We start from the raw sequence: 12,726 nt of genomic DNA, 5'->3' as shown, positions 1-12,726 counted from the left end.
CTTTAGTTTCTCTGTGTAGCCCTGGCTGTCCTGGAACTCTCTTTGTAGACCAAGCCGGCCTGAAACTCACAGAGATCTGCCTGCCTCTGCCTCCCAAGAGCTGAGATTAAAAGCATGTGCCACCACACCCCACTTCACCCATCCATTTTTGAGGGCATTTTCTCTGTAAGGTGCCGGTTGATAGGCAGTTTCTCCCTAGAGATAGCATGCATTATCCTGTACCACAAGACAAGGGCCAGGCACATTGCACATATGGTTGACGAGGAGGAGAGGAGCTTGCGGTTAACATACAGTATGGGTTGAATAGATATAAGAGCCCGCGTCTCCCGTTCCCATAAACGTCCCTGATCTCTGGGAAATGACTCTGTGGGCCCAAATCTAGGAATCTCTCTCCATCTCTCACCCAGAGACACACCCCTTTGAGGACTCCGCCATGTTTAGAGTCCAGAAGCAAGAGTTAGGTAGGAGAAATGTCTTCTTTTACTCTCGAGATAAGATAATTCCATCATTTCGCCCCTCCCTTTCCCTCACACATATACCACCCCGCCCCCACCCCTGATCTCTTTCAAATTCCCAGCAAGAGAATTCTTATTACCCATCCCCTAATGCCTTGTAAGGATAAAATCTTTTTATTATTTTATTTGTGTATATTTCTGGACATGCCACACTGAACATCGATACCCAAGGAACAACGAAATGTCACAATGAGTACATTTTTACTACCAGGAAATGAGTGTTAAATTCTCCTCCCCTCCCCCACACACCACCTCCATTGAACTCATTCCAATTGCCTTCTCCAAATGGCCCGTGGCACAGTAATGGAGTCTCAAACTTCCTTGAGACTCACCATGTGCTGGTTATGGTCCCGTGGAATGTTTGTCACAGTGCTTGGGGCAGGCAACTGTAACATCTGTGTGGATGAGTGAGCAGTGTGGTGTGGGAGCCTGACACAAGGGAAGCTTAAAGAGTGCTTAGAGGAGGCCTCCAGCCAGGCTGGCCAGATGGAAAGTGAGTTCCTCAACTTGCAGGTGAGGATGCAGGGACAGAGGTCAAACGGGAAATGCGTTTGTCTGTAATCAGTCTAACCCAGGCTGGCCTTAATATCAACTCCTTCCCTGAAGATGACCTTTAACCCCTGACCTTCCTTTGGTCAATATTACCAAGCTGTGCTCACATACCCAGATCTCTATTTTGTTATTTTGACACAGGGTTTCAAGCAGCTCGGGGTGATCTTGACACTATGTTATTGTTCATACTAGCCGAGTAGAAAGACTAAGCCTTGGACTCAGGGGGTGCACCAAATATTGATGGAACCTCAGGGAAATAACAAAACTTGAATGTGAGTGTAAACTCTTTGCTGTAAATAGGTTACTCGGTGGTGGCGCTGATTTCCAAAGGGACCCTTGCAGCATAGGGCTGAAGACACAGCTCATTGGCCATTTTATCCATCTTGTGTGATGTTTCTCAAAGGTACTTCTGAAGGTGGCCTGGTTAACTATGTTGCAATTTCTGGGTGTTCCGAGACAAAATCAGAACCAGGAGGGTGGGACTGTACAGGACTCTATTCCTTCTAGAGTCTTTTAAACTAGCTATCCTGCTAATTATCAAGATGGTATGATAAAGGGTTCTGGGGGCGGGCTGTGCTCTGTGGCCACCTGTCTGCAATCCAGGGTAGGGGTGGGCAATTGCCCTATCTAGATAAGAGTCTGGCTTTTGAAAACACCTGACTAGCTGACATTGCACAAGGAGTGCAGAGGCCAGATGTGACTCCGGAGTCAGGTTGCTTTTCCTGCTATGCTAGCTGGATGCCGGTTCTCTAAGTGCTGACTTTCTGCTCACTGGACACTATCCTACCTGCCCCAGGTGATTGGTAGGTAATGGGGGTGAACTGTGTTGGGAGGTCTTTGCCTCTCTTGTAATGCTGGCTCTGAACTAGCGTCAGCTCTTAGCAGGTACACGGAGCAGCTCCGCACGCGCCCCCCAGTCACTTTTTCCTTAGGGACCATATGCCGGCACTGTCCTTGTGCAGACAGGAGCTTGCCTGCTGTAGCAAGGGTCACAGTCCCGTCCCTTTTGTCCGCGTGAGCATGTATATCGGCTCCAACCAGTCGCTGGGAGTTCCAAGCCTTGGCCCTACGTTAGGCAGCACCAATCAGGAGATCCGTGCGCTTGCGTTTCAACTCTGTGCTCTGACGTCAGAGGGCCTAGGGATTTAGGAAAGAGGGGAGGGACAGGGAGTGAAGGGGTGTACATGGGAGGGTCTTGAGGACATGTCCACCCAGAGGATCGTGGAGGGTCAGTTGAGGGAGGGTTGAGGAATTTTCCCCACGGACTTCTCCGTACCATTCTTCAAGGTTCCAGCACCAACTTAACCCATGATAGTCAAATCTAGCATAGCGCACTGTCAACTGTGTAACTGGCTCCAGGCGCCCCCGCGGCGCTGGATGGGATGGTCCGCACCCCTGAGACTGCCTTGGTAGTGTCCTAGGGAGGCGAGGCTTAGGTCTGTTGTCTTCAGCAGTGCGCGTGCGCAGTAGACAGTGTTTGCTCAGCGCGCGACAGTGTCGTGGGTGATTTCTCTGGCGCTAGGGGCGGGATGGCCCAAACCCCGTGCGCCAGCTGAGGCGGGGACCCAGATGGGCGTGGGGTCCTAGTCACAGGTGCCACCCACCCGCCGGTATCCTGTCCTCTCTGGCTCCTGTCACGGGGTGTGTCTACGGCTCAGGGGCTCCTGGGACAGCGAGTCTGAGTAGCTGATGGGTCAAGAGGCAGCGCCCCCTTCTGCTCACCTGAATGCAGGTGAGATGCGGAGGGTACCCTGTATACACCCGCCTGCAGCGGGGCTGCCATTGCCTGGCCGCCCGAGGAGGAAGAATTCCACTGGGTTTGGGTTTTTCCATGTTTAGGTCATGGGCCAGCAGGGGCGCGGGTGGAGGAGCCAGTCTGGGTCCTATTGGATAGGTCGACCTGGGATGCAAGAGAACGTGGGGCAGCACAGTGGTGAACCAGTCTTGGGGCGAGAGGGACGGGACGCAGGGCTAGGTCAGTACAGTGCTAGGGGATGGGGAACTTGAGTGTGGATCATCATGGGACCAGAGGGTGAAAGGCTATGTTGACCAGATCACCCGATCACCGAGAGGTAAGACTGGGCGGTGTCAGCACTTAGTGTAGGGGAGGGAGAGTAGGAAGGACACCTTGCTCTCTGCACACCACAGGACGTAACAGGTCCTGGGGCTAGGGTGCTGCCTCAAAAAAGGATGCCTAAGGCCTTTTGGGTTTTAAGACTGTGAGAAGGACAACTTGGGTGACAGTTCCTTAGTGCTGTTTGAAATTCTGTCGGTATTTGTCAGTGTTTATGTATGAAATCTGTAGCCATACACTGGACGTGTTCCCATGTTTTCTATTTTTTATTTAAACTTTTCAGGAAGAGCGTGAGCATTTGGAAGAGGCCACGATTAAGGAAACATCAGATATTTTGAAAATAGGAGATTCCTTTACACCCAACCAAGCCTTCCAAGGCTCTCGTTAAACCTGCTCTAGCCTTCAGGTACTTAGTTGTTATGGAAACAGTGCTCGTAGACCTGGGCCTCCCTTTGAGACTCCGCGGAAGTTCTCTCTGAACAGGTCCCTGGGAAATTGAGTACAGAATATCTTAGTGTGATAGTGGGAATCTGGAGAATCCTGTTAGGATACTAGATTACTAGGTAAATAAATCCCAGTGATGTTTCTCTTAGGCCACTGCGAACCGTATGGGAGAGGATTAGTGAGAGGCATTACTGATGTGTTGCTAAAGAAAGAGTAAACAGAGGCCTGTTTACTGTTAATAAAAAGGAAAGGTCTTATCTAGAGAAAGACTGACTCAGCGTGTGCCCAAAACTCGTGGTATTGCTTAGAGCTCTCTCAGAGGATTACGGGTTTCAGTTCTCTATTTCCAGGTTTCTGGGTTTGTTTGTTTTTTTTCTCGTTTTGTTAAGCATATATTTCTTTTGGTGACGGGCAAGTATTTTGGCCAGCTGCCTGTGTGTGATTCCGAAAGTGTTAGGAGAGTCGTCATGCCTGTAGTCCATGACATGCTCTATTGATATAGTGACAGCCACTGTGGGACGGTATCTACTGTGAGTAACCGTAAGAGTGCTGAGCTAAGACGTGTGAGTTAGCGTGCAAGTCATGTCCCACTTAATGCTGGGAGGGAGAGACAGGGTCCAGATACCGTGTGATCTCGGGGTTTTTTTTTTTTTTTCCCCCTGGAGCTGAGGACCGAACCCAGGGCCAAGTGCTTGCTAGGCAAGCGCTCTACCACTGAGCTAAATCCCCAAACCCCCCCCTTTTTTTTTAAAGATTTTTTAATTTATTATATATAAGTACACTGTAGCCGTCTTCAGACACACCAGAAGAGGGCATCAGATCCCATTACAGATGGTTGTGAGCCACCATGTGGTTGCTGGGAATTGAACTCAGGCCCTCTGGAAGAGCAGTCAGTGCTCTTAACCCCTGAGCCATCTCTCCATCCCCTGGTCTCAAGGTTCATTCAGTACAATGACAAACACCAGATCATAGCACAGGCCTAGGGTAGCTGACTCAGAAGCGGCTGGCAGAGAGGCTCACAGGCAAGGCTCCGCACTACCATGACAAGCGACAGTCTACAGCACACACAGGGGGTGCCTGATTCAGAAGTGAGTGGCGGAGAGACTCACAGGAGGCGAGGCTTGCAATCTGTCCCATGCTCAGCGCGTCTCAAGCTGCAGCTCCTTCCTTTGGGTCCTCTTAACTTGATGCAGCCGGGGCAGCCATCAGTTGTCCTCTGGTCGGAGAGCTGGACAGCATAGTGATCTTCACTGTCAGAGTATCAAAGTCTCTGCCTGCCTGCTGTGAGCCTCTGCTTTCATTGGCTACAAGGAGCGGTCACGAACTAGCATTACATCAGTACATAGTACTTCATTCTTATCTGCTGGACACGGAGCTGACGTGAGCCGACTGCTCATTCAACTCTTATCTACTACACATGGCCTGGCGGCTCCTCCTTGTAACATCCAACCCAGTCCTGTTCTAATTTCTCATTAACATGAGCTCTACATCTAAACACAAAACCTGTGAGTGCAGTGAACCCACAGCCTTTTGGACCATGGTTCCCCACTGTGGGAAGAGAAGTCAGGGTAACTTACAGTGCCCCAGAGGCCACACCCGACTGGAGATATGAAGCTACTGGGTGCTCTGTTGGTGGTAGATGGTGTGTCTCATGGTTGAATGAAGGGGAAAACAAAGGAAAGGAGACCATGGCTATGACTGAGGAGAGATTATTTATTGTAGATATGAGGGAGAACACCACCAGAGGCAGAGGTAGCTGGGAGAGTCCAGAGTGAACATGACCCCAAGTCGGGTCATGTGAGGAGAGTGGGTGGGAAGAGGGGAGAGCAAGAGCCCCTCAGGGTAGACAAGATAACTGGATTATATAGGGTAGGGCAGCCCAGCTCCTGAGCTAGAGAAATGTAGAGTAGGGGTAGGGTGTGTCAGCCAGGAGAACCCTGTATGGGGACTGAGGGATGCTGGGAGAATCCAGTGGCCAGTGTTGGCCCTGAGGTGTTATCAGAGAGAAGCGTCAGGCGCCTGTATGCTTTTCCACTGTGCAGTGTGCTTTACACAGTAAGCAGCCCGGAGGAGTCCTCAACATTGAGCGTGGTGTGAAACAGGCGTGCAGAAGGCGACCTCAGTGACCCCTTTTTTACCTTTCTTGTGTGAGAGGGATGTGGTCAGTTTGAGGAGCAGACATAAATGCAAAAGGAGAACCGAGCTGGTCCTCTACTCATCTTCTGCCTACGGGGCACAGCTATGACTCTGCAGAGGGACCCAGCAGGGCTCTGCAGGACCCCAGGGAGGGATGGCCAGCAGATGCCAACACCAGACAGGCTGCCCGCAGCCAGATCATAGCCTGCTACTCTCACGGCTGAGGAACCTGACTTTGCGGCCGACTCCCCGGATGAAGGATGCTGATTGGTGATGTTAATTGCGAAGACAACACAGGCTGCTCGGAGCCTTGCGAAAGTTGTCCTGTAGAAACACGCACCTAGCAGGAGGTGTCGAGCATGCACGGATGGAAAGGATTGGAGTGTGATGTGGGTTCTGGTGTGCAATCCATCACTTCTGTAGCTGTTCAGCACCTTTTCTGAGACGGCCAGGAGGTCTGTTCGGCTGTGTCCATGTCAGTAACTGCCTTATCCCTGCACAAAACATCACGATCAAGAAGCAAGTTGGGGAGTAAAGGGTTTGTTCAGCTTACACTTCCACACTGCTGTTCATCACCAAAGGAAGTCAGGACTGGAACTCAAGCAGGTCAGGAAGCAGGAGCTGATGCAGAGGCCATGGAGGGATGTTAGTTATTGTATGCCCTTCCCCTGGCTTGCTCAGCCTGCTCTCTTATAGAACCCAGGACCACCAGCCCAGGGATAGCACCACCCACAAGGGGCTGGGCCCTCCCACCCTTGACCACTAATTGAGAAAATGCCTTACAGCTGGGTCTCATGGAGGCATTTCTTCAAGGGAGGCTCCTTTCTCTGTGCTAACTCCAGCTTGTGTCAAGTTGACTCACAAAACCAGCCAGTACAGTGACTGCTGGATGTGCAGTGCTCCCTTTGTATGCCCTCGCTCTAAAGATACCTATAAGATTCGGAGCTCTTCTCTCTCTGCTGAAGACGAAACTGACTGCTTGGTGTGCCTGAAGCAGTGGGTGCTTCACACTCTATTATCCTGTTTGTCCGGGGGTCAGCCACTGTGTTCAACCAAGCCATGGGAACCCACTCAGCTGGGCCATGTTTGATCCGCTGATCCTGGTGCTCTAGGGTTCCTCCTGCTCTGATCAAACCAGAACCTTGTTGAGACAGTAATCGAGTCCCTTGATTTAGGAAGTGGAGCGAGTAGAGATTTCCAGAGTTGGGGGGGTCCACCCAGATCAAGGCCCAGGCTGCACAGGAGCAGACATCTTGGCCACCAGTACAGTGACGCAATTACAGCAAAATGGGAACTTGCTCCCAGTCTCATGACTTGGGGACCAAGGCAAAATGGGGGCCTTTTTTCCCTCCAGATCTTGAAAGGAAGATCTGCCTTCCCTCCTAGCCCTAGACTGGACATTAATATGTCTGGGTTACAGAGTGGAAAGTACTCAGCAAGGTGGGAGGGTGAGGGGATTACGTGTTCAGAGCTCCGTTCTCAGAAAAAGAAAAAAGAAAATGGAGAGCCAATACCAAGGCCAGGTACCCCAGCCCTGTGGGAACCTGTTAGATTTTTGTGTCAGAGTAACTTCGGAGTCACTGGGAGCGTGAAATAAACTAGTGTAGCTGCAAAGCAGGGGCGTGGGCCGCAGGTGTAGGCAGTGCACGGAGCAGCCTCTAGGTCGCCATCTCTAGAGAGCATTTCTGTGTGCCTGGAAAAACACACTGGGGACAGCCAGCGACACAGGGCTCCCAGGATTGCAGGGGATCCATGGCTATCAGAGTTGGGCCCACACAGCTGAATCCTGTGTTCATGTAAGGGGAAAACCAGCACTCAGGATGTTGGCCTTGGCTATAGGTCCACTGCCAATTACGTGTGTAATGGCTACTGACTCTTTGTCCTTAGGCATGGGCCCTATCACTGGAGCTTAGCCTGAGCCACGTGCTCTGGTCTTTCCTGTGGCTGCAGAATTAGCGTAGGTAGAAAGTTACTGCAGTGCTTCTGGTACTTACTCTGCGGCCTCACGGGTCAGTCGGTGGCTGCAGAGCCCTGTACTGTAATGTTCTGCTTCTGCCCCACCAAGCGGCTCTGAGGAAGCGCCCCCCCACCCCCACCCTCCAAGGAAGCAGGGCCAGGGTTGGTCCCTCCTGCTGTGGGACCGGCTTTCTGTGGCCGACACTGATTCTGGAAGTGAAAGAACCATTAGGTCTCAAAATTCCCTCCAGCCTCGAGACTCTTGTTTTTACGGTTCCACAGACACAGTAGGCTGCAGCTGACATGACCCTCTGTTGTTTATGAACAATTTAGAATCTGTGCATGCATTCCAACAAGTATTTCACGAGGGCCTACTGTGTACCAGCCATCGTACCAGGCAGTGGAGGTATAAAGGTGGACAGGCTGGCCCTCTGCCCCTGCCCCTGCCCCTACCCCTGCCCCTGCCCCTGCCCCTGCCTCAGAGGGCTGGTGTGATCCAGGCTGAGGCTAAGTACTAGAGTGCAGCTCAGGTTTGGTCCCGGAGGGCATGCGAGTTTGTATGAAGGCCATCATGAGAGCATTAGACCCACTGCCTGGTGCTTCTCCACAGACTAGAGGGCATGTGAGGCAAACGGATTTAAGCTAGCCCGTCAGGGCCAGGGGCAGGAGGCCGTGTGCAGAGAGATTTGAACTCAGAACCCGAGAGCTGAAGCATTGAGCAAGGTGCAGGAGAGTTTGAGGCCGGGGGCCCAGGGAAGTTAGCAAGCCCGACCTGAACGCCGATAGGTCCCGCAGACTTACTCTGGTAGTTCTATTAGCCCTACAGAGGAACCAAAGCCCTTCAGCCTCTGGATTGTGTAGTTTATAACCAGGCTGCTGCAAAGATTATAACTGAGACTGGAGCACTATGGGAAAAGCTTTGCCCCCATGTCCAGGTTAGTGCCTGCCTCCCTTCGTGATGAGCATCTCGGATTCCTCTTACTTGCTCTCTTGTGCTCTCTGTTAGGTACCTCGCAGGGTTTATAATCTTTGTAAGCATAAGAGTGAGGCCAAGGGGGCTGGAGAGATGGCTCAGTGGTTAAGAGAACCGATTGCTCTTCCAGAGGTCCTGAGTTCAAATCCCAGCAACCACATGGTGGCTCACAACCATCTGTAATGAGATCTGATGCCCTCTTCTGGTGTGTTTGAAGACAACAACTTATATATAATAAATAAATAAATCTTTAAAAAAAAAAAAGAGTGAGGCGGAGCATTTGAGAAACGCTCCTCACACCTTTGTCCTGCGGTGGGGGGGGGGGTAGGGGTGGGGCCGGGGGTCGGGGGGGTGGGCGGGTAGACTGCGTAGGAGGAAGGCAGTGGTGTTTCTGGCCCTCACGTTTCTTCTGAGTCAGCACAGGGTGAACTTTCTTTCTTCTTCAGGTTGAGGATGGGTACCCGATGACCCTCGAGACAGCTTCGCTGAAAGTAAGGAGTGGTGTCAAGCCCAGCTGTCCCGTGTTGGCCCCAGGGACACTCCTGGCATCCAGATTAAGATCATGACTCCTGTGAGCAACCATGGCGTGGCGGAGAGCATTTTTGATCTGGACTATGCTTCCTGGAAGATTCGATCGACTCTAGCAGTAGCTGGCTTTGTCTTCTACCTGGGCGTCTTTGTGGTCTGCCACCAGCTTTCGTCCTCCCTGAATGCCACCTACCGCTCTCTGTTGGCCAAAGAGAAGGTCTTCTGGAACCTGGCTGCGACGCGCGCTGTCTTCGGCGTCCAGAGCACAGCCGCAGGCCTGTGGGCGCTGCTGGGAGACCCCGTGCTTTACTCCAACAAGGCTCTCGGGCAGCAGAACTGGTGCTGGTTCCACATCACCACTGCCACCGGATTCTTCTTCTTCGAGAATGCTGCCGTTCACCTGTCCAACCTGTTCTTCCGTACTTTTGACTTGTTTCTGGTCGTCCACCACCTCTTTGCCTTTCTCGGGTTCCTTGGGTCAGCGGTCAATCTCAGAGCTGGCCACTACCTAGCCATGACCACTTTGCTCCTAGAGATGAGCACGCCCTTCACCTGCGTTTCCTGGATGCTCCTGAAGGTGAGTGCGTCCTGAGGGGTTGGGGGTGGGGTGGGGGTGGGGTGGGGTTGGGGTCCTGTGGCTGCCTGCAGGGCTGGATTGTCACTGGGACCTGCCTTAGGACCTGTGCAGTAAAACATCACCTGGCTGAATTTAGCTTCTTCCCATTTATGTGTCTGTTTAATTGGTATTTTTTTAAGATTTATTTATGTATTATATAAAAGTATACTATAGCTGTAGGTGTCTTCAGACAACACCATCAGATCCCATTACAGATGGTTGTGAGCCACCATGTGGTTGCTGGGATCTGAACTCAGGACCTCTGGAAGAGCAGTCAGTGCTCTTAACCACGGAGCCATCTCTCCAGCCTGGATTTGGTGTTTCAAGACAGGTTTTCTTTGTATCCTTGGTTGGCTACCCCAGAACTAGCTCTGTAGACCAGGCTGGCCTCCCAAGTGCTGGGATTAAAGGCCTGCACCACCACCACCCAACACTCAGCTTCTTAAATTTTAGTCTAATAAGAGTTAGAAGAAAGATCAGTGGCTCTTAGGACTAAGTCCCTAGTGTTATATGTCTTAGAAAGCATTATTCCTTTTTACCTCAGTACTTTCTGAAGAGATCTATTTGTGATATTCTGTACACTCAAAGGGCCACCCCTTAAGTCAGTGACTGAGGGTGAGGGGATTGTTACAACACATCATGTATCTTTACAGTGGTGTGAGAGCAACCTTCTTTTTTTTTGTTTACTGAATTCAGAAGTTGGTTCCTGGTCCACAAGAGGCGAGAGCCTGGTCTCTGACCCAGTGGCCCTTGCCTTCTGAGCTTCCTGAACTCCAGGAAACTGGGCCCAGCGGTCCCATCCCCAGCCACCGAGTTCCCAGATTCTGTTCACACAGGGCACAGTCCCATCGCGGAGGGAGCAGCTGCCCCATCCGTGCCGGGGTTGGCTGTCTGGGGAGGCCTGAAGGCTGGCATCAGGAAGCACCTGGTCTAGGTTGGGTGGCTGGGCTTGGCTTTATGTCCGTGGCAGGCCATCAAGGGCCTCTTAGCTTCAGCGACAGCTGCTGAAATTCACTTCTGTGCTCACGGCACGGTGTTATACCAAGTCCATTTTAACCTTCACCCCAAGGCCCTCTGCGGTGAAACAGGCCCTAACAGAACCAGGTCACTCGGTCTATCCAAATTGCTCCAGGGTGCGTATGCCTGGATAAGCACGTCCCGTTCAGTTGATGTGGTGTTCATTCAAGATAGAAAGATTTGAGTTTTGCCTTTAGCGTAGGAAGGCCAGCCCGGTAAGGCGCTGGCTGAGGCTTTTATCTTCCCTCGGAGTCGAGCCCAGGAGAGCAAACGCTGGTGAGACAGACGCCTATGGCTTTGAGCTGAGTTCCGGCTCGGGAAGGTCACGGATGCCTTTTACCTTTTCACACTGACACTTGGGTCCGCTTTGTCCACAGGCTGGCTGGTCACACTCCCTGTTCTGGAAGGTGAACCAGTGGCTGATGATCCACATGTTTCACTGCAGAATGATCCTTACCTACCACATGTGGTGGGTGTGCTTCCAGCACTGGGACGCCCTCGCCAGCAGCCTGTACCTGCCCCACTTGGCGCTGTTCCTCTTCGGGCTGGCCCTGCTCACAGTCATCATTAACCCTTACTGGACACACAAGAAGACCCAGCAGCTTCTCAATCCCGTGGATTGGAACTTTGCACAGCCGGAAGCCAAGGGCGACCGGCAAGAAAGGACCAATGGCCAGGTGCCTCGGAAAAAGAGGCTGTAGCGCCCACCCAGGGACCCCCGGTGGCTGGCGACGCCAGTCGGCGAGCCGCGGTCACACGGACAGTGACTTTTCACGTACAGATGAGGACGAGAGTGAGTTTGGATCTAGGCGACTACTAACTTGTTCTTTAGTACTAATTCTAAAGTACCCATGAAGTATTGTTGGGGCCTTGACGTGCTTGCAAGAGGTCTTTGCCATCATGACCTCCTCCGAGTCCTCCGGCCCGGGCCCAACCACAGCCTGTCTGCCAAGGTGGTGTTAGGGAAGGAGCTGTGGCGGCCACGTGTGCAGGCAGCCGAGGAGGCCAGTCTGGATCCCCGAGAGGATTCATTAGGAAGGACCCCCGCGTGGGTGTGGACGTGCCTTATTTGGAAGTCACGTACTTTTTCGTTGCAACGAATCGACCCTAAGAAAATGTTTACTAGCATGTGGGATTTTTTTTTTTTAAGCCCGCGGCCGTGCACTGCCCTCTGGTGGCCAGAGGCGGAAGGACACAGTTATGGTAAGGGGCTCTTGTTGGTGGCTTACTAGAGCCTTGTCCACCCCTCCTGGCGCCGTGGCGGTGTGAAATCTTGTACTTCAAAAACAACAACAATAACCACAAAACCCAAGGAACCTAATAACCTCTTTTTTAAATGAGAATTTTTAGTGACGTATTTCTTAATTGACAGAATAAGGTGTCTGGATCTTTGAGCTATTTCTAATTGACCGAAGTGGCTACCCTAGCCCCCGATCCTGCTCTGTCTTTCCCCTCTAGGCTGTGAGGGGGTCCTACACTCAGAGATGCTCATCCTGAGTTGCTAGGGCCCAGATGATGAGCACTGTTTGCGGGTTAGACCTCCAGACCCTGGCCAGCAATGCTCTCGGCGGACACAAAAACTTTTCCCAGAGAACAATTGTACAGGGTTTTTTGTTTTGTTTTGTTTTGTTTTTGTCAAAACTACCTGTGAAATGGTGGTTGCTCTTGAAAATCATGTGTGACTTCCGACTGCCGTGGATTGCCGGCCTTGGCATATTTTGCGTGTTAGCCCTTTAACTTTTATCAGGATGTATGACGCCTATTTATTTCAGTCTAAGAAAGCCCTTACCTTGCATTCCTAAGATTATCAACTGAAAACCCCATAGCCCCCATGTCTGCTTTGTCCAGGCTCCAGCCTGGCGGTTTTTAACTGGGCAGAAGTTTAATAAAACGACAGCTCTTTCCAAAACCCAAA

The 12,726-nt window shown here is 51.7% G+C and overlaps 1 protein-coding gene across 2 annotated transcripts; it reads left to right on the top strand.

The window, feature by feature from the left end:
• Nucleotides 1-2,541: 2,541 nt before the first annotated feature.
• On the top strand, nt 2,542-12,726 carry Cln8 (CLN8 transmembrane ER and ERGIC protein). Of its 2 annotated transcripts, none has more exons than XM_032919124.1 (3): nt 2,542-2,799; nt 9,097-9,755; nt 11,189-12,726. In XM_032919124.1, the coding sequence occupies exons 2-3, from the start codon at nt 9,213-9,215 to the stop codon at nt 11,510-11,512; spliced, it is 867 nt and encodes a 288-aa protein (XP_032775015.1). In that variant the 5' UTR covers nt 2,542-2,799; nt 9,097-9,212; the 3' UTR covers nt 11,513-12,726. The 2 variants fall into 2 exon arrangements, with proteins under 2 accessions (XP_032775015.1, XP_032775016.1); XM_032919125.1 differs by lacking the exon at nt 2,542-2,799 and adding an exon at nt 2,954-3,139.

The sequence above is a fragment of the Rattus rattus genome, chromosome 13 (genome assembly GCF_011064425.1).
Source record: "Rattus rattus isolate New Zealand chromosome 13, Rrattus_CSIRO_v1, whole genome shotgun sequence".
NCBI lineage: Eukaryota > Metazoa > Chordata > Mammalia > Rodentia > Muridae > Rattus > Rattus rattus.
This window is presented reverse-complemented; position numbering and strand designations above follow the sequence as displayed.